This window comes from Salmo trutta, chromosome 40 (genome assembly GCF_901001165.1).
Source record: "Salmo trutta chromosome 40, fSalTru1.1, whole genome shotgun sequence".
Lineage (NCBI taxonomy): Eukaryota > Metazoa > Chordata > Actinopteri > Salmoniformes > Salmonidae > Salmo > Salmo trutta.
This window is the reverse complement of record NC_042996.1, coordinates 4,843,830-4,865,770: the sequence shown is the minus strand read 5'-3', so window position 1 is coordinate 4,865,770 and position 21,941 is coordinate 4,843,830. Positions and strand designations below refer to the sequence as shown.

Below are 21,941 nucleotides of genomic sequence, written 5' to 3'. Positions count from 1 at the left end.
GCCCAGAGGATCAGAGTGAGGGAGGGAGGCAGGGTGAAGTCTCTCTGCTCAGCAGGAAGGATCTGGTTGTGTTTTCACAGCCAGTGGACCCTAGCAGAGAAACAGATGTACTGTAGCATCTGTCCTCAATTAAGACTGATACGATGGCATCTATCTACAACCCTTAAGGTTTTAGAGGAGACACACACACACACACACACACACACATACATATATACACACACTCACACACGTACATATATACACACACTCACACACGTACACTCATTCACAGTACCCTCCTCCCCCTCTGGCCACATTCTCTGTTAATCTATTCAATAGTGCAGCAGGTATTTTCAACAGACAGTACCCTCCTCCCCTTACCCTTATACACAATGGACCTGGCCAGTCTCCCAGATCCAGCCGACAGATCCTGGTGCCAACCCTGCACCTCCTATTTCGCCTCCTGCCAGCACATCTGGCTCATTTATCACCCTCGCCTCCTTGCCTCCTTGCCTCCTCTCCCATGCCAGTCCTCCTCTCCCATGGCACCCCAGCCCTCCTCTCCCATGCCAGTCCTCCCCTCCCATGGCACCCCAGCCCTCCTCTCCCATGCCAGTCTTCCTCTCCCATGGCACCCCAGCCCTCCTCTCCCATGGCACCCCAGCCCTCCTCTCCCATGGCACCCCAGCCCTCCACTCCCATGGCACCCCAGCCCTCCTCTCCCATTGCACCCCAGCCCTCCTCTCCCATGGCACCCCATCCCGCCTCCTAATCTCTCAGATGCCGGGGCTGTGACCACGAGGCTATCGCTCGCCAATTACGACCCCAGACACCTGAAAAACAAATGTGTGGGAACACGGAGAGAGAGGGAGAGAGAAGAAGGAAACTATGTTCTCACTTCCCTTCTTTTATCTGTGTCTCTCCACTCGTTCTCACCCACTGCACCAGGAGAGCACCTCACCTCTCTTTGTCTGCCCAGTCAGTGTGGTTTTACTGTGATGGCAGAATAACAATAATTCACTTCTGTTATTGCATCATATTGGGCAGTGAGGCACTGCATTCCAATTCTATCTTTGCGCATGTTAGCATTTGCTTAGCTATTTCTAAAGATTTCCTGACAATTTGAACTGTTTGTGTTATTTACTCTGCAGTGAGAGGAAACGGAGGGGGAGGTAAAACCCATCCTTTCTTATTAGCTGACTTATTAGTGACCGGCGCTCCATTTCTCATCCTATTAGTTCTGTAATCAGACTGAAATGAAAGAGGTAGAGGGGCCTTGGAGAGGGAGAGAGAGAGAGAGGGAGATTTACAAATCAGTGGCTCTGACACTAGCATCCCGTACACACACACGTCCAGGAAACAACAGTCTGTGGAGCAGAGGTTGGAGTGTGTGTTTCAGTCAAAGTGGCAGAGCCATATAGCTTCTGTATTACCTCCTTCTTTTTCCCGTTCCGTTCCACCTGTCAAAAACAAACAATCAGCAGAGAATGATGGATGAGCACAGGAAGCATTTCAAAATAAAGGTGTGTGAAATGAAGGAGTGAAAGAATGACTGGTGGATAGGTGATTCAGGAATAAGCTCTTCACCATGCACAGCATCAATAACAGTGTCAACTGCTTCCGAGCCCTTTATCAAAGCTTCAGAGTGGCTATCTTTTAGTTGTGCTTAAGCCTAGGGCTTAGTTCTTTCTGACCACGTCACCTGACCAGGAAGACTCTTGTCCCTAGTCATAGCCTGTAGTTATATCCTATAATGTTGTAACTAGGGTCCTTATAATACTGTAACTAGGGTCTCTATAATACTGTAACTAGGGTCTCTATAATACTGTAACTAGGGTCTCTATAATACTGTAACTAGGGTCTCTATAATACTGTAACTAGGGTCTCTATAATACTGTAACTAGGGTCTCTATAATACTGTAACTAGGGTCCCTATAGGACTGTAACGAGGGTCTCTATAATACTGTAACTAGGGTCCCTATAGGACTGTAACGAGGGTCTCTATAATACTGTAACTAGGGTCCCTATAGTACTGTAACTAGGGTCTCTATAATACTGTAACTAGGGTCCCTATAGTACTGTAACTAGGGTCCCTATAGTACTGTAACTAGGGTCCCTATAGTACTGTAACTAGGGTCCCTATAGTACTGTAACTAGGGTCCCTATAAGACTGTAACTAGGGTCCATATAAGACTGTAACTAGGGTCCCTATAAGACTGTAACTAGGGTCCCTATAGTACTGTAACTGGGGTCCCTATAGGACTGTAACTGGGGTCCCTATAGGACTGTAACTAGGGTCCCTATAGTACTGTAACTAGGGTCCCTATAAGACTGTAACTAGGGTCCCTATAGTACTGTAACTAGGGTCCCTATAGTACTGTAACTAGGGTCCCTATAGTACTGTAACTAGGGTCCCTATAGTACTGTAACTAGGGTCCCTATAGTACTGTAACTAGGGTCCCTATAGGACTGTAACTGGGGTCCCTATAGTACTGTAACTAGGGTCCCTATAGTACTGTAACTAGGGTCCCTATAGGGCTGTAACTAGGGTCCCTATAGGACTGTAACTAGGGTCCCTATAAGACTGTAACTAGGGTCCCTATAGGACTGTAACTGGGGTCCCTATAGGACTGTAACTAGGGTCCCTATAGGACTGTAACTAGGGTCCCTATAGGACTGTAACTAGGGTCCCTATAGGACTGTAACTAGGGTCCCTATAGTACTGTAACGAGGGTCCCTATAGTACTGTAACGAGGGTCCCTATAGTACTGTAACTAGGGTCCCTATAGTACTGTAACGAGGGTCCCTATAGTACTGTAACTAGGGTCCCTATAAGACTGTAACTAGGGTCCTTATAAGACTGTAACTAGGGTCCCTATAAGACTGTAACTAGGGTCCCTATAAGACTGTAACTAGGGTCCCTATAGTACTGTAACTAGGGTCCCTATAGTACTGTAACGAGGGTCCCTATAGTACTGTAACGAGGGTCCCTATAGTACTGTAACGAGGGTCCCTATAAGACTGTAACGAGGGTCCCTATAAGACTGTAACGAGGGTCCCTATAAGACTGTAACTAGGGTCCCTATAAGACTGTAACTAGGGTCCCTATAGGACTGTAACTATGGTCCCTATAAGACTGTAATTAGGGTCCAGAGTTTTTATCATTTCCTCGTTAGGTCATGTGGTCAGGAGAAACTCTGGGCTCTACTTAAGAGGATGCACGGGGCGAAGGACGCTGCATATGATTGGATGTTCCCTTTCTTGGCGTGTAATTAAAGTGTGACAGAAACAGTAGATTCCCTCGTATGTCTCAATGAGGCCCGGGGCTGCAGATTAGTGCGACGGTGGTTGACGACCGCTTGATGAATGCCGTGGCAATTATCCTCCACAGAGGCGTTCAGCTGTAAAATGATGCCTGCGGTGGTAATTCCCTCACTCACTCTTTCTCTCTTTCTCGCTCTTTTTTTGTCTGTGGTAAGATTGTATGTGTTTGTTTGTGCCAGAGCTGAGGAGTCTCACACGTTCTGTATTTAGTGGCATGTCTACAGAAGTGGGGAAGGCTACTTGTTTCTACAACTAGAACAATGTGCATGAAAGAAAAAATGTAGCAATCTATCTGTTGGCTAGTAGGTCTAACAATATGTCATATCTGAAATAAAGTGATGGATAATGTTTGGCTTACCTTTAGTTGCCTGACAACACTGGTTCAGTCTCTCTATTGCTCTATAGGCAGCAATCCCAGAGAGAAGCAGGGTGGTCCAGTAGTCCCTCCATCCCAGTGGGGGATGTGAACCGATGACCTGTCCCATTATGGGTCCCTGTGCTAGCGCCACTTCAGCCTTTATATCGAGTGGTATTCAGTAATAAGGTCCCTTCATCAAAGTCAGCCACTGATGGCCGGACCCTAGTCCTGTCTGATTAACTGGGGGAATGTACCTAGTCAGGAGAAAAGGCCCAATGTGTTAAGAGAAGTGTAAACGGCCTGGATGTCCCTGGTTGATGACATCAGAGTTCCATCAAAAACACTGGCCAATGGACTGCATCCACACAGAGGTGATACTCCGGGGTGAAGTTTCCCCTCGGTACAGATCTAGGATCAGCTTTCTCCCCCAATCCTTAACTTTTGTAGCATCACTTTAAGGTTTGTAGCATCACAAAAGTCCCCTAAAAATTGGTGGCAATTTTAGTCCCCTAAAAGAGGGGTCAAATACTTATTTCCCTCATTAAAATGCAAATCAATTTATAACATTTCTGACATGCGTTTTTCTGGATATTTTTGTTGTTATTCTGTCTCTCACTGTTCAAATAAACCTACCATTAAAATTATAGACTGATCCTTTCTTTGTCAGTGGGCAAACGTACAAAATCAGCAGGGGATCAAATCGTTTTTTCCCCCCACTGTACTTACTTACAAGCCCTTAACCAACAGTGCAGTTCAAGAAGAGTTAAGAAAATATTGATCAAATAAACGAAAGTAAAAAATAATAAAAAGTAACACAATAACATAACAATAACGAGGCTATATACAGGGGGTACCGGTACCGAGTCAGTGTGCGGGGGTACAGGTTAGAGGTCATTTGTACATGTAGGTAGGGGTGAAGTGACTATACATAGATAATAAACAACAGTGAGTAGCAGCAGTGTACAAAAGAAATGGAGGGTTGGGGGGGTCTATGTAATAGTCCGGTGGCCATTTGATTAATTGTTCAGAAGTCTTATGGTTTGGGGGTAGAAGCTGTTAAGGAGCCTTCTGGTCCTAGACTTGGCACTCTGGTACCGCTTGCCGTGCGGTAGCAGAGAAAACAGTCTATGACTTGGGTGACTGTAGTCGCTGACAATTTTATGGGCTTTCCTCTGACACCACCTATTATATAGGTCCTGGATGGCAGGAAGCTTGGCCCCAGTGATGCACTGGGCAGTACGCACTACCCTCTGTAGCGCCTTACAGTCAGATGCCGAGCAGTTGCCATACCAGGCGGTGATGCAACCGGTCAGGATGCTCTCGATGGTGCAGCTGTAGAACTTTTTGAGGATCTGGGGATCCATGCCAAATCTTTTCAGTCACCGCTCAGGAAGGAGACGCGTTCTGTCTCTTAGAGATAGATGAGAACTCTCTTGGTAGATAGTGTGGTCTACAGCTTATCATAAGGTACTCTACCTCAGGCGAGTAATACCTCGAGACTTCTTTAATATTAGACATCGCCCACCAGCTGTTATTGACAAAAAGACATACACCCCCACCACTCGTCTTACCAGATGTAGCTTCTCTGTTCTGCTGGTGCATTTAAAATCCCTCCAGCTCTATTTTATCCGTGTCGTCGTTCAGCCACGACTCGTGAAACATAAGATATTACAGTTCTTAATGTCCTGTTGGTAGGATAATCATAATCATAGGTCATCAATTTTATTTTCCAATGATTTCATGTTAGCAAGTAGAATTGATGGCAGTGGGAGTTTACTCGCTCGCCTACGGATTCTCAAAATGCAGCCCGATCTGCATCCTCTTTTCCTCCGTCTTTTCTTCACGCAAATGACGGGGATCTGGGCCTGTTCCCGGGAGAGCAGTATATCTTTCTCATCGGACTCGTTAAAGGAAAAAGCTTCTTCCAGTTTGTGGTGAGTCATCCCAGTTCTGATGTCCAGAAGTTATTTTTGGTCATAAGAGACGGAAACAGCAACATTTATGTACAAAATAAGTAAAGAAATAAGTTACAAACAACGTAAAACGTCAGCCATCCTCTTCGGCGCCATCTTAACAGTCTCTGAGTAGTGGGGAAACTAGGGGCAACTTCATCCTACACCCAGAGGGGACATATGGTGGCAGCGCTGCGATGTCAAGCATTGTAAGGATCAGGCTAGGGATAGGAGTGCAACAGTGGCCTGGCTATCATACCCAATGTTACTGTTTTAACTCTAACTAAAAGAGTATGGTCCAAGAAGGCCCAACCAAGGCCCATATACCAGGAGGATTTATGAGGAGGATGAGGAGTGTAAACGGGACGTGACTTTATAGAGGAAGTCCGTAGGCTCTTTCCCCCTGCTGCTTTCTGTCAGTCCACAGGCAGCTTTATGAGAGTCCACTAATGTCAACCTCATCCCGCTGGGTCTTCAAACACGTCTTGAACAGCACCAACAGACACTAATAACAGTACGATGGGTATTAGAGGACCACACGCAGCAGAGGACAATGTTTGAACATGGCTAATGATGAATGACAAACACAATGCAGAGATAAGAATGGGCTGGTCACCATGTCGTTTTAAAAGAGAGGGAGAGAGAAAGAGAGACAGGGGGAGAGGGAGAGTGAGAGAGGGGGGGAGAGGGAGAGAGGGAGGGAGGGACGGACAGTTCCCATGCGGATGGAAAGCAGAGAGGTCTTATGTAGTGAAGAGAGCGTAGTGTGTGAGATCTGTGGAGAGCGCAGTGTTTAGATGAAAGCCTTGGCCCGAGTGGGACGGCAGCTTTGACATGCTGCAAGGGATTATTCCGGCTCTTTTAACCAGCCACAGATCTTATGAGCTCCAATGAGAGAGCTGCTCTGACGCTGGAAATAAAGTAACTCAAACAGAGAAATCATCAATGATACATCCTAGCATTGCCCTGGGTGACTTCGACTGTACCTCTAGAATCAAAGCACATAAAATCAAGTCAAATGTTTTTTGTAAAGTTATTTTTGCAAAGTCATTTTTCACAGAATAGCCAGATGAGTTGTGAAATAGAATGATACACAGAGAAAGGTTGAAGTTCGTAATAGAAAAGTGCAGAAAAGTAAGCAGGTGAGTTTATCTTAGTGCTTTAGAGGAATTGGTGGAGTTTCAGACTCTCACTCAGAATTTAAGGGAAATTAAGCGACCATTTTGTCTCAATTTATCCTGATTGAGGAATCGCCATCACCGTCGACAGACCGCGGCTTTGGCCTTTTGAGTCCGAGATTGATCTTCAAGTAAATTAAGGCAAGATTGGGAATTGGGAGAGGAAACCTACTGGAAGGTGAAATGGAGCCAGATTGAATTTTTCATACCGCATTTTCCCCAGACAAGAAGAACAAGACGATCCCATCAATAACCTCATCTCCTCTGGTAGAAATACATAGCCTCTTCCTTTGTGTGTCTGCTTTCTGGTTCAGAAATCAATATCCAATTCTTCCCTCTGAGTTTCTTACTCCCTTCAGCCCAAAAATCTTCAAATCTCTCCGGTCATATTTGATATCTTTCCACAGAAAGAGAAGACTGAAAACACAGATTTTCTGTAATTGGTTTATCTTACAGTCACATGTACCTCATCTCAAAGGAAATCTTCTCCTCTTCAGAGAGATGAAATTGTCTCACACTCTCAGTTCTGAAGTGAAGGTCCGACAAATGAAGCATGTCTATTGTCCAGGACAAGTCAATCCTAATAAACTCCTTAGTCCTAATTTAAGGGTAATTGGAGATGCAGGTTTCAAAAACTCGTACGCACTAGTATGGTCATAACCTTCGCTCAGGACTATTTGAAAATAGTTTCTCTCTGAGCTCTCTGTTGAGAGTTAACTGGGGCTATGTTTATGTGCTTATGAATATATTTGATTTGATATACTGAATGTACGTTACTTCCAGCTGAACTGTAGGCTACTGACACTTTTAAAGAGGATTTTCTCTGTTTACAGTTAGGAGCACAATGACATTGTTTGAGGAATAATCCATCAGGTTTAAAGTGTACAACATCATTCTTTGGCAATGAGACTAACCATTTTCATACTGCCGTGCCAACCGGAGCCATACTCTTTACTTCTGATCCTTTCTGTTCACATTGACCTTTGCAGCGTGACAACCGTAACTATGGTAGATGCGTGACCAGGCCAGTGCAGTACAGCTCAGCATGGCTCGGCTCGGCATGACTCGGTGCAGTTTTGGAGTGTGAAAAGAGGGTGAGAACTAGAGACCTCGGCTGTGCAGCTGCCTGGCTGCCTATGTCATGCTGGGGATAACACTTACTCAGTCTACTGATCTCTGCGGTGCTCTGAGATGATTTTATATTGACTTTGTAACCTCATTTAAAAGTAGGGAGTAAATTAGGTCTGTAATTGCGAAACAGACAGAAATGTTCAAAGGCCTGGTGAGATTGTGATGAAAACACTTACACACACACACAGCTCTCATGCCACCCCCACAGGTTCAGCCAGAGTTCACTGGAGGCTGGTGTGTGGATGGAAGCTACACTCTCTGTCTGTACAGTAGGGAGAAGAGAGAACTCCCTGGTCTCTGTCTGGACAGTAGGAAGCCTATATTTTAATTTATATATTATATTTTAAAAAGCGTCCATATAGATTCATCCAAATTAATTACATTTCTTCTTTAGACCATCAGACCGACGGATTATGATAAACTGGATTATGAGATCACAATACATCATAAGGGGGCCATACATGCTTATGACAAGTGTTATAATGCATTCAAACTGCGTTATACCTACAGGCTTGAAGTAAAGCGTTTCCCCAACTTTCTCCTGAGAGAGAGCAATATGTTCTGTTCAACTGGTATATGTGTCAATACATTCCTTTCACAGCTGCAGCCTCTCTCTTCCGGACTGCGGTGACCCCTAAGTCTAGACAGATGTGACTTAATTAGCCAGAATCGGGGGGGTCAAGGACGTGACCGGACAACCTTCGGTAACCATAGCAACGGTAACTCTAGACTTTAACATTTTGCTGACCTGTCCAGAGGACAGGGCCCGTATACACAAGGTATGAGTCAGAGTGCTGATCTAGGATCAGGTTCCTCCGTGTCCATATAATCCTATTCATTATGATGTAAAAGACTAAACTGATCAGCACTCCTACTCTGAATATGGGCCCAGGAGTGTGACCCTGTAAAACAAAGTGAAATAATATTTGAGCTGTTCTCTACTTATCATACAGTCGTCCCCTGGCTGCTTTCTGTTTCAGCCTTTTTTGATTCGATTAGTGCTCTAATCTATTCATCAAAAAATACAATTCCCAGATTTTTATGAGCCTAACATGCCAAAAAAGGTCTTAATTCCTATGCCAGATATGTATTCATAAAGCCATTAGGAACTGTAAAAATAGCAAACAATCTCTCTTAAAGTCCATTTTCCTCTGAGAAGTTCATGAGGGGATGGGTTAGTAACATTTGGCAGCTGTAATGAAGTTTTGAAGTTACTAGTCCTGGTCTAACTACAGTAATGTCCCTGATGGAGCTGAAAGCTGAACGTGGTGACAGGCCAGTGGAAGGTGTTTAATAAGGACCCTGACGCTGATCATACCATGGCATTAATCCTCTTATAGCTGTAAACAGAATCTACATACCGACACAGTGAGCTCTGAGCTGATTAAAAGTCTGAAATGGGCCAACAATCTGAATCGGGCCCTCCCCACTCTACTTCTCCCAGCACACACTAGGGCAGCATCTGACATGGCACCCTTTTCCCTACACTATGTATGGATTAGGGTGCCATTTCGGGACCCACCCTAGACCTGAGTTGTGCAGTCAAATTGCACAACTCAGGGACTTAGCTAGTCTAAACACATAGCCTATTTGGGCATACAAGACACCATGCTACAATACATGGACGGATCTGTTCTATATCAAATTTAGAGGCATTGCTTTGCAGGAAGATGGATGAACGGAATAAGAATGAGAGAAACACAGTGCCGCCGTGATGTCATCGTATGCAGTTGGTAGTAGGGTCCAGTGTCGTGGTCTATTGGTCACGTATAGTAGATGCTCTGTTTATTTGACATGTCTTTATTGGGGCAAAGGAAACTGTTAAACTCCACCGGCACCAAGTGCTCCAGAATGTTAGAGGTCAATTGATCTAAAGGAGTGCGTGGGGAATGATGAGGGAGTGGTTTTCTTAGCTTGTTCATTTTTATTTAACCTTTTATTTAACCAAGAAACGCCTGGTTAAATGAAAGGGAATTCATTGAAATGTATATTTTAATGTACATAGGCCTAACTGTAATTGATGTAGGTATGAGCTTAGCGTACATTTACATTGAGTTTCACAGCTACTTTATTGGGCAGTAATAGCATATGTTCACCTGGAATTGGCCTAGCCTACCAGTATTTCTCATCCCACAGTCAAATGAGAAGAATCCTTGTCCTTTAGGGCATTATTCTATTAAATCAAACTGAAACATATGAATAGAGGTGACACCAACATGGAGGGTCATTTGATAAAGATTCCCACAAGTATGTTTTCTGATGAATGTGAAGTGTTAATATCCCCCATTTAGTCTCTCAGTGCTATCAATGCTTAATTTCTCAAAAAATGCTTTCTGTGTTTGTGTAGCAACAGAGCCATATTATTTCTGGCCGTTGTAGATACTTTTTTCAGAGGACTTGCCAATAATACACAGAGCGCTTGGCTGTGTCAATTGCGCATGAACACGGCTTGTGCCCTGGGCAGCTTTTGCAAAAACATTCCTTCCATTTCATTCCTCATTTCTAAACAGTTCTATTCTAGAAATTCCTCGCGATGTGAAATCATAAAGGTCATCGACCTTTCACATGGTCGAGATTTAAATCAAAATTCTACATTTCGCACTAATGTTTATGAATACACACCAAATAAACCAAAACCAAATGCTTCTGTGTTAAAGAAAATATCTACTACTTTGTCTAATAGATTTGACTTAGTTTCAGCCCAATAAACTATTTCTAGTTACCAATGCATTCCCAGAATGCGAGCAGGAACGTTTTCAGAATGCTAAAGTTTTCTAAAGGTTCCCTGAACGTTTCACAGAAGTCCCAGGGTAGTTCCCATAACATTCCTATAATGTTTTCTCTCTCCTACAGAAGAGGAACACCACTGTACTGCTGAGTGTGAGTGTGTTGGTCTCCTGGGGCGTGCTTCTCCTGGCTGCTCGTCTCTACTGGATGGGTAACAAGCCCCCCAACTTCTCCAACTCAGACAACCCGGCGGCCGACTCGCCGCACCTTCTCACGCGAACTCTGACCTTCCTCTACCTGCCTGCCGCCAACGCCTGGCTCCTCCTATGCCCTGTCCAGCTCAGCTTCGATTGGTCCATGGACGCTCTACCGCTAATCAAGACCTTTGCTGATTGGAGGAATCTTCACACCGTAGCCTTCTATGCTGGATTTACTCTCCTGGCCTGGTATGGCCTCCGTAGCAGCCCCGACTCCAAGGCCAAGGAGACCAATGGGAAAGCTCACTTGGTGAACGGGAAGGCCCTCACCAATGGGCACAGCTACCATCCTCCAGACGGCAACCACAACATAAACTCAGAGCAGGGCTCTCCAAAGACCAATGGGAAAACCACCCTCAATGGGAATGGGTTCACCAAAACCTACCAATGTTCCCCTCGGACCTCCCTTGCCACCCTCCCCTACACGGAGAACGTGGTGGTCTTCTCCCTGGGCCTACTCTCACTGCCCTTCCTCCCGGCCACAAACCTGTTCTTCTATGTGGGCTTCGTGGTGGCCGAGCGGCTGCTGTACATACCCAGCATGGGCTTCTGTCTGCTGGTGGCGGTGGGGACCCGGGCCCTGTACGTCAGGCTGAGAACCAGGGGCCCCAGGATCGTGCTGCTGGGTCTGTGCGCGGGCCTGGTGCTGCTGTACGGCATCAAGACGGTGCTGAGGAACAGGGACTGGAGCAACGAGGAGATGCTCTACAAGTCAGGGATCAGTGTTAACCCCGCTAAAGGTAGTGTGGAGGAGACTGTTGACTAACCAACACATTCTGGAATATGGGCCTTTGGTTTGGTACTTTAGCCCCACTGTGATAAAGTTAGGCCTGAGAATTACATCACTCTCATGTAGATTAGAAATTTTTTCAGTTCTATATTATTCTAGGTCCAGGACTAGTCTTATTCTATGGCTGAGAAACTGGCCCATAAAGAATAAAATATATGTCATAAATGATTTGTAATCTTTCCTCATAAATGCAAAACTCAAGATCTTTCCATTACACAATACCTGTATGCACTTGACAGACACCTGTCTCTCTTTGTTAGCATGGGGCAACTTGGGAAACGTCCTGAAGAACCAGGGCAAGATGGCCGAGGCGGAGAGGGCGTACCGGAATGCCCTGTATTACCGTGGAAACATGGCTGACATGTTGTATAATCTGTGAGTGTGAGACGTGTCATCTCTGCATCTCTCCACTACCTCAACAAGGATGAAGGGCCATGAAAGCTACCATCCATCAATACTGCTTAGACAGACAGGGAGAATAATGGGATGGAGGGAGAGAGGGGGATGGAGGGAGAGAGGGGGATGGAGGGAGAGAGGGGGAGAGAGAGAGGGGGAGAGAGAGAGAGAAAGGGAGAGGGAGAGAGAGAAAAGTCATGAAGAGAAGGAGCGGGCAGTGTAGAAACAGAGAGGAAGATGATAGAGAGAGAGAGGAAATGGGTTGTTTTATCCCCAGATGGGATCCTGTTCCCCTTGACAGTGATTTCATTAATCATGATTTACGGGGCTCTGGGAAAACATGAAGGCAGTTCTAATACCCACATTAACCCTCTGAGTGTCAAAGGTGCTAAGTTTCATAACCGGCCCACATTTCCCGCTCACCCGACAGTGTTTTTCTTCCCCTCTCTCTACTCCCTGTCCCCCTATCAAGAAACAGGAAGAGTCACCTTTGTCAACAAACACATTTCTGTGTTTACATGACACACCTTTAATGAAGGTGTCGTTCTGAGATTACGGATAGTTAACAAATAAAGCGAGTGTCACTAAACACTGTCTAATGTTAGGCTGCAATTAGATTTAAAACCCAAACAGTCAGAGTTGCCACATGGTTTCCCTGATTGCCCTGTAGACCTCTCTTTCCTCTGCTTCATTCTACCATAATTCTGGACCTGTCTTCTTTCCACCAGGGGTTTGCTGCTTCAAGAGAACCACAGGTCCTCAGAGGCACTGCATTACTATAAGCTGGCCATTGGGAGCAGGCCAACTCTGGCGTGTAAGTATTGCTAAGAGACCATTTCCTAAAATGGCGTATTGCGGGGCTGAAGTGATTGCGATCGGGGCCGGCCGGTGGAGATGAAAGGAGCTGATACGGGCCCTGCCTAATGGGTTGTCTCTGGCTTTGTTTAATTCAATTAGATGAATTGAATGTAACATTCAGGTTTTCATCACGGCCCAGTGTTAATGCTGAATTAGTTGTCATGCGTCTGTCTGGCCCATTTCAGAGGTCTATCGGACCGTTTCAGCCGACAGTCTAATGGAAGTCAATCTCACTCTTGACTGCTCACGTATGTAATGTGTAGACATATTTTACTGTATCAGACTAGCAGAGGACGGGAAAAGCAGGGGATTTGGATTGCATGAGTTACTTGTTAATTCCTCAGTTTCTCTCATCAACCTCTCTTTCAACCTCTCTGGACACACACTCACACATACTACACTGACACTCCAACACACACACACAAACTGTCACGGATCCCTCCGGAACTGTCATTACGCACACCTGGTCCCTATTCCCATTGATTAGTAATTGTATACGTGTGCCCTTTGTTCACCATTGTCTGGTCGATTATTGTTCCAATGTCTGTTGGTCGTGTGAATACCTGTGCTGTGTTGTTTTGGCTTTCGTGCCGAGTGTATTGCACAGAAGATTACGGGTCTCGTCCCGTGTGGTATCATTGTGCGATTGTGTATTCATTCAAGGTACTCCTCACTCTTTTGTTTGGGTTTCTACCCTGTGTTTTGTATACGTGTTTGTTTGGTCTTCGTCCCCATGCCTTTACACGGCACCCTGTAATTTGGGAAATAAAAACCCCTATTACGCATTCCTGCACCTGTCTCCCGACCCTTTATACCAACGTGACAGTAAGTAAGCATTTCACTGTAAAGTCTACACCTGTTGTATTCAACGAATGTGACAAATAAAATGTGATTCGTTTTCTTGCCCCTAAACCTTTTCCCTGCTATCTATACCCTCTGTTTCTCCATTTCTACCCCCCTCTCTTCCTGCTCTAATCCTCCACCTCTGCCCCCTCTCTTCCCCCATTTCTCATCCTCTGCCCCCTCTCTCCCTCATTCCTCTTCCTCTGTCCTCCCTTTCCCCCTCCTCCACCCCGTCTTCTCCCTCTGTTCCTCCTCCTCTGCGCCCTCTCGTCACCCCACAGCGGCCTACTTGAACACGGGCATCATCCTGATGAACCAGGGTGGTCTGGAGGAGGCCAAGAGGACCTTTGTAACCTGCGCTGAGATCCCAGACGAGAACCTGAAGGACCCCCATGCCCACAAGAGTTCCGTCACCAGCTGCCTGTACAACTTGGGCAAGCTGCTCCACGAGCAGGGCCTGCAGGAGGTATGATACTACAGTACTCTACACTACAGTGGAGACAGGGCAGTGGCTGCGGCGTAGAAATGCAATGGATAGAATCTATAAAAGTACACTTCAATAAAGTACATTAGAACCAGAGCAATGGCCGAGATGTAGAAATAAAATGAATAGCATGTATAGAGGTGCACTACACTACTGTACAGTGGAGCCATGGCAAAAACATAGAAATATAATGTATGGAGGTGCACTACACTACAGTACAGTGGAGCCATGGTAGAAACATATCAATACAATGGATAAGATGTATACAGCAAATGTAGTTTGATAGCATACTGTGATAGTGTACTTAAGCTCTTGAGTTTCCTGAAAACTAGCTGTCTGAACTTTCTTAAGCTTCCGGCCTTGGCTTTATATGAGCTCAGCCACTGCTCAAATGAACTAACTCTTTATCTATGACAAAATGACAGAGCCGACTAAAGACTCATCTTCCTGAAGCCCTTTCCATTAGACAGTGAGGAAGAGGCTTGGTGGATGGTGACACACTGATGAAACACACTGTGACTAACTGCCCTCCCCCCTATGACAGGAGGCTCTGTCTGTCTATAGAGAAGCAGTGCAGAAAATGCCGAAGCAGTTTGCACCTCAGAGTCTCTACAACATGATGGGTGAGTAATAGCAGGAGAACATTTATTTTTTCACTAATATTTTGGGGGATTCTTCCCCCATCTCTACTCACCAAGTTCAATAAACACGGCACTTTACAAAACTAACACAGTTCATACATTCTCATACATCAGGGTTACTCGACTCTTACCCTACGAGGTCCAGAGCCTGGTGATTTTCTGTCTTTCCTGAAAATGAATTGCACACACCTGGTGTCCCATGTTTAAATCAGTCCCTGATTTAGAAGGGAACAATGAAAAAATGCAGTGGAACTGGCTCTGAGGTCCCAGGTTTAGTTTGAGGGTCATATATCATCATGTACTGTATTGTTAACATCCTAGAATCTGGTGACAGGGAACGAAAGAGTAAAGGTGAGCATTTTCTAAAGATTGACATATGTTCAAGCACAGACCAAGCTCAACCATGGGCTGAAAATGAAAGTTTCCAGTGAAGTGTTTCCCATGATCAAAGCCAGGACCAACCCATGTCCGGGAGACTGTTTCTGTTTCCTACCCCAGCTCACTCTACCCAAATCACTGTACCTTAGATCATTCTCCACTCTACCCTGGATCGCTCTCCACTCTACCATCACTCTACCCTGGATCACTCTCCACTCTACCATCACTCTACCCTGGATCACTCTCCACTCTACCATCACTCTACCCTGGATCACTCTCCACTCTACCATCACTCTACCCTGGATCACTCTCCACTCTACCATCACTCTACCCTGGATCACTCTCCACTCTACCATCACTCTACCCTGGATCACTCTCCACTCTACCATCACTCTACCCTGGATCACTCTCCACTCTACCATCACTCTACCCTGGATCACTCTCCACTCTACCATCACTCTACCCTGGATCACTCTCCACTCTACCATCACTCTACCCTGGATCACTCTCCACTCTACCATCACTCTACCCTGGATCACTCTCCACTCTACCATCACTCTACCCTGGATCACTCTCCACTCTACCATCACTCTACCCTGGATCACTCTCCACTCTACCATCACTCTACCCTGGATCACTCTCCACTCTACCATCACTCTACCCTGGATCACTCTCCACTCTACCATCACTCTACCCTGGATCACTCTCCACTCTACCATCACTCTACCCTGGATCACTCTCCACTCTACCATCACTCTACCCTGGATCACTCTCCACTCTACCATCACTCTACCCTGGATCACTCTCCACTCTACCATCACTCTACCCTGGATCACTCTCCACTCTACCATCACTCTACCCTGGATCACTCTCCACTCTACCATCACTCTACCCTGGATCACTCTCCACTCTACCATCACTCTACCCTGGATCACTCTCCACTCTACCATCACTCTACCCTAGGTCACTCTACCCTGGATCGCTCTCCACTCTACCATCACTCTACCCTAGGTCACTCTATCCTAGATCCCTGTCTAGCACAGTGTTCTGCAGGGCTGACAGTCAGGAATTAAAATGGAGTTGACAGGTATCTCTGGTATTCTGTTCATGGGGAAGCAAACTAATTTGTCTTCTGGGGTAGATTTAGTTTGACAGTCTACCTAGAGCCATGTCAGGCTTTTGAATTACTGAAGGTGAAAAGCTGGGTAGTGGCAACAGCTTCACCGCGTGACGGGGAAGACTTGGCTCAGGGAGACGACTTTAATCATCCAAATATCCTTCTTAATTCCCACCTATCACATATGATAATTCTCCTCATCTTTGATTCATGTAATTGAGGAAGATGTGTTTAGAATGACTCATTCTGGTGGTAGTAGAACAACCTGCTTATGGTCTTCAGTTCCCCCCCCCCAAAAAGAGATTTGCCCGTATTATTTCCATGAAATGAAGCTATTTGATGTGCTTTAAGCAGATAACATCGGTTTAATTCCATTCCAACACCACAGCTCCAAAATATGCAGGCAATCCTAATGTAGATGTGTATCAGGATTCGAAGGGAATTCAAACTAAGCTGGCTATAATAAGTCATGTCCCATGTTGTGTTATTCTATCACTAATTACATTATTAGAAGCCCTTCCTGATTGCATGGTTGAGATTTCTGTGCCGTGTCGGCAACATTCTTGGGATGACGCGTGGTGGGGGCCTGAGAAGAGGGAGAGTGTTTGTTCAGGTGAGAGGGGGGCTGTCATCTGGGCCCCGGGGATCGGCGCCGCTGCGCTGGGATCAGATCTGGGATTCTCACGGCTTTGAGAACAGAGACGTTCTCCGAGAGAAACCGGTCACGCTCCAACTGAAATTGGGGTCAGGGGTTTGATTTAACGGAGGAATATTTATTTTTTATTGGTGGAATGACGATTGTTTTTAGGAATGGAGGGCTGGAAGTGGGTCGGGCTCCATCTGCCTTGTTATCAGCCGTGCACCTGTTGGAGATCTATTATAGAACTCTATTCATCAGACACTGGGAAGCACTGGAACATGCCATCATTCATATCAGAAGTCACAGGCAGGGAGAGAGCAGTGGGGAGGTAGCTTCCATGCAACCAGCAGTTTTTACATTGTGTTGTGTAAATACTCTCTTGGTATCCGCTCTCCCTCCCTCTGAGAAAAGGGGACAGTCTTCCACCTGATGGGGAAACTTAAGTTGCACTGCATAATTTTTTGCCCCATGCACCAATTCATGTTGTTACTGCTATGATCAGAGAAAGTGAAATATACCTCGATATTAAAAAAGACACAAGCAGCTAAAAGGAACGCAAGGTCATAGAAACACACTGCTATACTCATTAATTGCAGCTGCAGTGCTGGTTTTAGCGTGAGTGGAAGTAGGGAGAACATATTTTATGGCTTATGAAAGTGTTGAACAAAGTGTTGGCAGAGCTGAGTAACAACAAACTTACTCATAAAAACAGCAGCTCTTTGCTCTCTCTCTAGTCATGGTTTTAAAAGATTTGAAATCTCACAGTATCACCTCTGAGGTATTTGATTGGCCAAAGGTAGACCTATAGGTGCACTTGATTTGTTCTCTAGGCTTGCCGGGTAGGCAGAGTTCTACCTCATACACATGAAATGGTTCAAAATGGGGACACTTTGCCTTCCCGGGGCTAGGACTGCTGAATCAAGTGCACCAACAGCGCGAAAACGAATAAAATAAATAGGAACACAAGGCTTTATCGTTGGGCTTTGTACAGAAATGTTTGGTGATCGACTAGGAATACCTTGGATCGCGATCGACCGGTTGGTGACCAATGCGCTAGATAGATAGAAAGGAAAGTCACAGAACCCATCATACTACAACATCTTTGACACGAGTCTTCCTCTTAGTATAAAGTGTCAGAGAAGCCATTGAGGTCATGGGTCTCTCTACGACCCCTTTCCTCTGACCTCTGAATGTTGACCCCCCCATACAGTAGGAGAGGCCGTATCGCCCATGACCTGTGACCTTTGACCCCTAACAGGAGAGGCCTACATGAGGCTGAATAGGCTGGAGGAGGCGGGCCACTGGTACAGAGAGTCGCTCAGGGCCAAGCCAGACCACATCCCCGCACACCTGACCTATGGGAAACTCCTGTCCATCATTGTAAGTCCCTCCTCTACCAACTTCTTCAAGGCCAGACAATTCCTCACATTCATTGATTACAGCTGCATAAAAGTGAATTTTTATTACATTTTTTACCACAGAACACGACAAAAGACAACACAGAAGCTAGAGATGCACTGATGTGGATATTTTGGGATATCTAATATTTCTTTGCAATATCAACCAATACAGACATTTCTGTTTCATTTGATGTCTTTTTTTACCATTCTGGTACAGATACAAACAAAATGTCTATGTTCATAAGGCTAATAAGAAAATATGTAAAATAGCGTAAATATGGGAAAGGAGTAATAATTTGTATTTTTATAACAAAGTGGAAAGTTCAGGACAACTCAAGGAAGAGCATCAGGTAATATTGTGTATGATCTGATGTGTAGAAAAGAAGATTTGCATTCCTTTGAACGGATTTCTGCCAGTCATTCTGTGCAGAATCGTGCAGTTTTGACACGTTTCAGATATGCATTGAAATATATGTGACCGGTTATAGGGTCTGAGGCTTTTGATGGTAGTTCCTACTTACGTCAGAATACTTTCAAAGTAGAATTCAGAGCTGTTACATTGCCATGGAAACCATATGATTACAATCCAAATGAGAGGAACCAGATGCTTTGTGTGTCCCCCATAGCATTGGAAATGTTGGGTTCAATAGCACCTTGACCCTCTTCTATCTCTGCCTCTGTGAGAATGATCCTTGTATAATATAATGTTGAGATAATGGAGAGAAAATTATGGTTGGACAGCATTAAGATTCCCATGGGGCAGTGCGTACCTCGAGGACATACTTTTCAAAAAAGGTTATTTTATTGAAGAATCGAACTTCGACCCCGGGCGAGATGGACATGTCAGACCTGTAGGTGTAGATATCTGGGTCTGTGTCGTTGTCCACCTGTTTAGTGAACAAAACAGCCCACTGCCAAGAGTCATAATAAAATGTATGTTCAATTTTGTTAGAGGAGTAGAATCCTACCCAGCTGTAATAGTTTGTTCTTCCAATCAGTGAAGGTCTTCTTGATGAACAGGCGAGCGCAGGCGTGGCCAGCTTTAGTGTAGAGCTGCAGACTGACATCAGAGTCAAATGGGGTATGTTAACAGGAATCTTCCGGTCAGAGTCATCATTCTTAGGGCCGCTCATGATGACAGAGTGCAAGTTGATCAGGAGCCTGACCTGCAGGCCGGGGTTTAGGTTTACATTGGTGTCGAAGCTTCCGTAGCTGCACATGCCAAGGGGGCTAACAGAGGTCATTTTATTGTCCGCGTAGAGGGCTACCATCATCCCCACACCCAGCAGACTCCTTGGGACGTTTGCACATCTAATTCTGGCGTACCCGTTGTTCCAGTTTTCAGTTGATCACTTAGGAGGAAGGTGTTATCAGGGTCGTACTGCTTGCTGCGGGGGTCGTCTTGTGGGTAGTGCTGTGTTATGTAGACTGCCTCCACCACATTCCCCTGCATTTTGAGGATGATTCTGTCCCTATTGTTCTCTATGGATCAGGGCATGAGGTAATAGCTTTGAGTGACGTAAGGAGGTAGGTGCCAAGCCCTCGTGGAGACTGTCTGTGTGTTGAGATTCCCTGCCGTGTATTAAGCCCGTTCCTCCAGGGATGGAAGCACCTGTTTAGCGTTATCGTACCACTGGAAGCCCCCAGTCTCCCCTTGATGGCACAAAGAGTGGTGTGATTAGGCTGTTGCTGTTGTTTTTGCCAACGAGGACATTGTTAGCAAAATGGTGGAGTAGCATGAGGCCATGCATGGGAAGCTGTGGCCAAATTCAAAGTTCCTGAAGTTACTTATAGGGTTGAGAGTTGGCGGATCTGCAGAGACCAAAGCCAGGGGAAGCAAGAGGTGGAAAGAGCAAATAGGCTTTTTCTCTCCATGGTGAACCTGTTAGAAGGAGAATGACTGTAGAATGTCTGTCTCAATCTACAGACAGACAATACTACGTCACATAATGTAGTATTCTACATAACAGAACCATATATGACCCGATCCTGTAGGTTCATGCTCTACAACATTCGCAGAGTACGACCCTGCCTCACACAGGAAGCGGCGCAGGTCCTAATCCAGGCACTTGTCATCTCCCGTCTGGATTACTGCAACTCGCTGCTGGCGGGGCTCCCTGCCTGTGCCATTAAACCCCTACAACTCATCCAGAACGCCGCAGCCCGTCTGGTGTTCAACCTTCCCAAGTTCTCTCACGTCACCCCGCTCCTCCGCACACTCCACTGGCTTCCAGTTGAAGCTCGCATCTGCTACAAGACCATGGTGCTTGCCTACGGAGCTGTGAGGGGAACGGCACCTCCGTACCTTCAGGCTCTGATCAGTCCCTACACCCAAAGGGCACTGCGTTCATCCACCTCTGGCCTGCTCGCCTCCCTACCTCTGCGGAAGCACAGTTCCCGCTCAGCCCAGTCAAAACGGTTCGCTGCTCTGGCACCCCAATGGTGGAACAAACTCCCTCACGACGCCAGGACAGCGGAGTCAATCACCACCTTCCGGAGACACCTGAAACCCCACCTCTAAGGAACACCTGGGATAGGATAAAGTAATCCTTCTAACCCCCCCCCCCCCCAAAAAAAGATATAGATGTACTATTGTAAAGTGGTTGTTCCACTGGATATCATAAGGTGAATGCACCAATTTGTAAGTCGCTCTGGATAAGAGCGTCTGCTAAATGATGTAAATGTAAATGGAAGTCCTGTAGGTCCAGTTTACATTGGGAGTGTGCTATCCCTTTCAAGGGGCAATCTGCAGTTCAAACAATAACACATCAGTCAACCCACCACTGTTTTGGTAAAGGGAGTAGCTGTAACCACTTTAAAATTCATAGACAGAGCTGTTGATGCAAGGACTGGCCATCCATGATATCAAAATGATAGTTTTAACCATGTGTTGAGGCTATACAGTGTTTGTTAACAATTACACTGTTTACAAACATTGGAGCAAAACAAGCTTATATTTTGGGTTCTGATGGGGTACGACAGTTGAACTAAGCTCATGAGGCATTTATACAGTAAGTTATATTCTTTAATTTAAAATCCCAAAATAGATTTAGTAATCGCAGATTGCCTCTTTAAGAAAGGCCTCTTCAGTGTTAACCGCTGATTACAGTAGCCACAGCACAACGGATACAAGACCACTGCTGTTTGATGGAAGTGGCAATCCAACTCTTACCTGTTCCCTGTGAACTGCCTCAGAATAGCCCTTAACTTCTTCTCTCAGTTCTAAATGAAATGCGGCTCGCTTAAACCACACAGGCACACACGCTCTCACCAAGCCAAAACTAGTCGAGCAGGTAGGCAGTGTGAGTTCTCAGAATGATGCCACGCCTTGGTTTGCATGGTGACCGCGTTGTGAGATTCTGTGTATACAGGCCGTGGCTGCGGATTGGACTTTTTCGGGAATGTTAGTCGCCAACTAATGATCTCAAAGCTTATGCGGATGACGTCATGCGCATTTGTATATTTCTACTTTATGCGTAGACGAC

The 21,941-nt window shown here is 45.6% G+C and overlaps 1 protein-coding gene across 2 annotated transcripts in view; it reads left to right on the top strand.

Moving 5' to 3' along the window:
* LOC115180205 (protein O-mannosyl-transferase TMTC2) overlaps positions 1–21,941 on the top strand; it is a 76,096-nt gene that overhangs the window by 36,101 nt on the left and 18,054 nt on the right. For both annotated transcript variants that reach the window (XM_029742105.1, XM_029742106.1), the window contains exons 3-8: positions 10,779–11,649; positions 11,960–12,074; positions 12,824–12,909; positions 14,078–14,262; positions 14,825–14,903; positions 18,315–18,436. In XM_029742105.1, the coding sequence (XP_029597965.1) occupies positions 10,779–11,649; positions 11,960–12,074; positions 12,824–12,909; positions 14,078–14,262; positions 14,825–14,903; positions 18,315–18,436 (1,458 nt within the window). The remainder of the gene's footprint in view (positions 1–10,778; positions 11,650–11,959; positions 12,075–12,823; positions 12,910–14,077; positions 14,263–14,824; positions 14,904–18,314; positions 18,437–21,941) is intronic.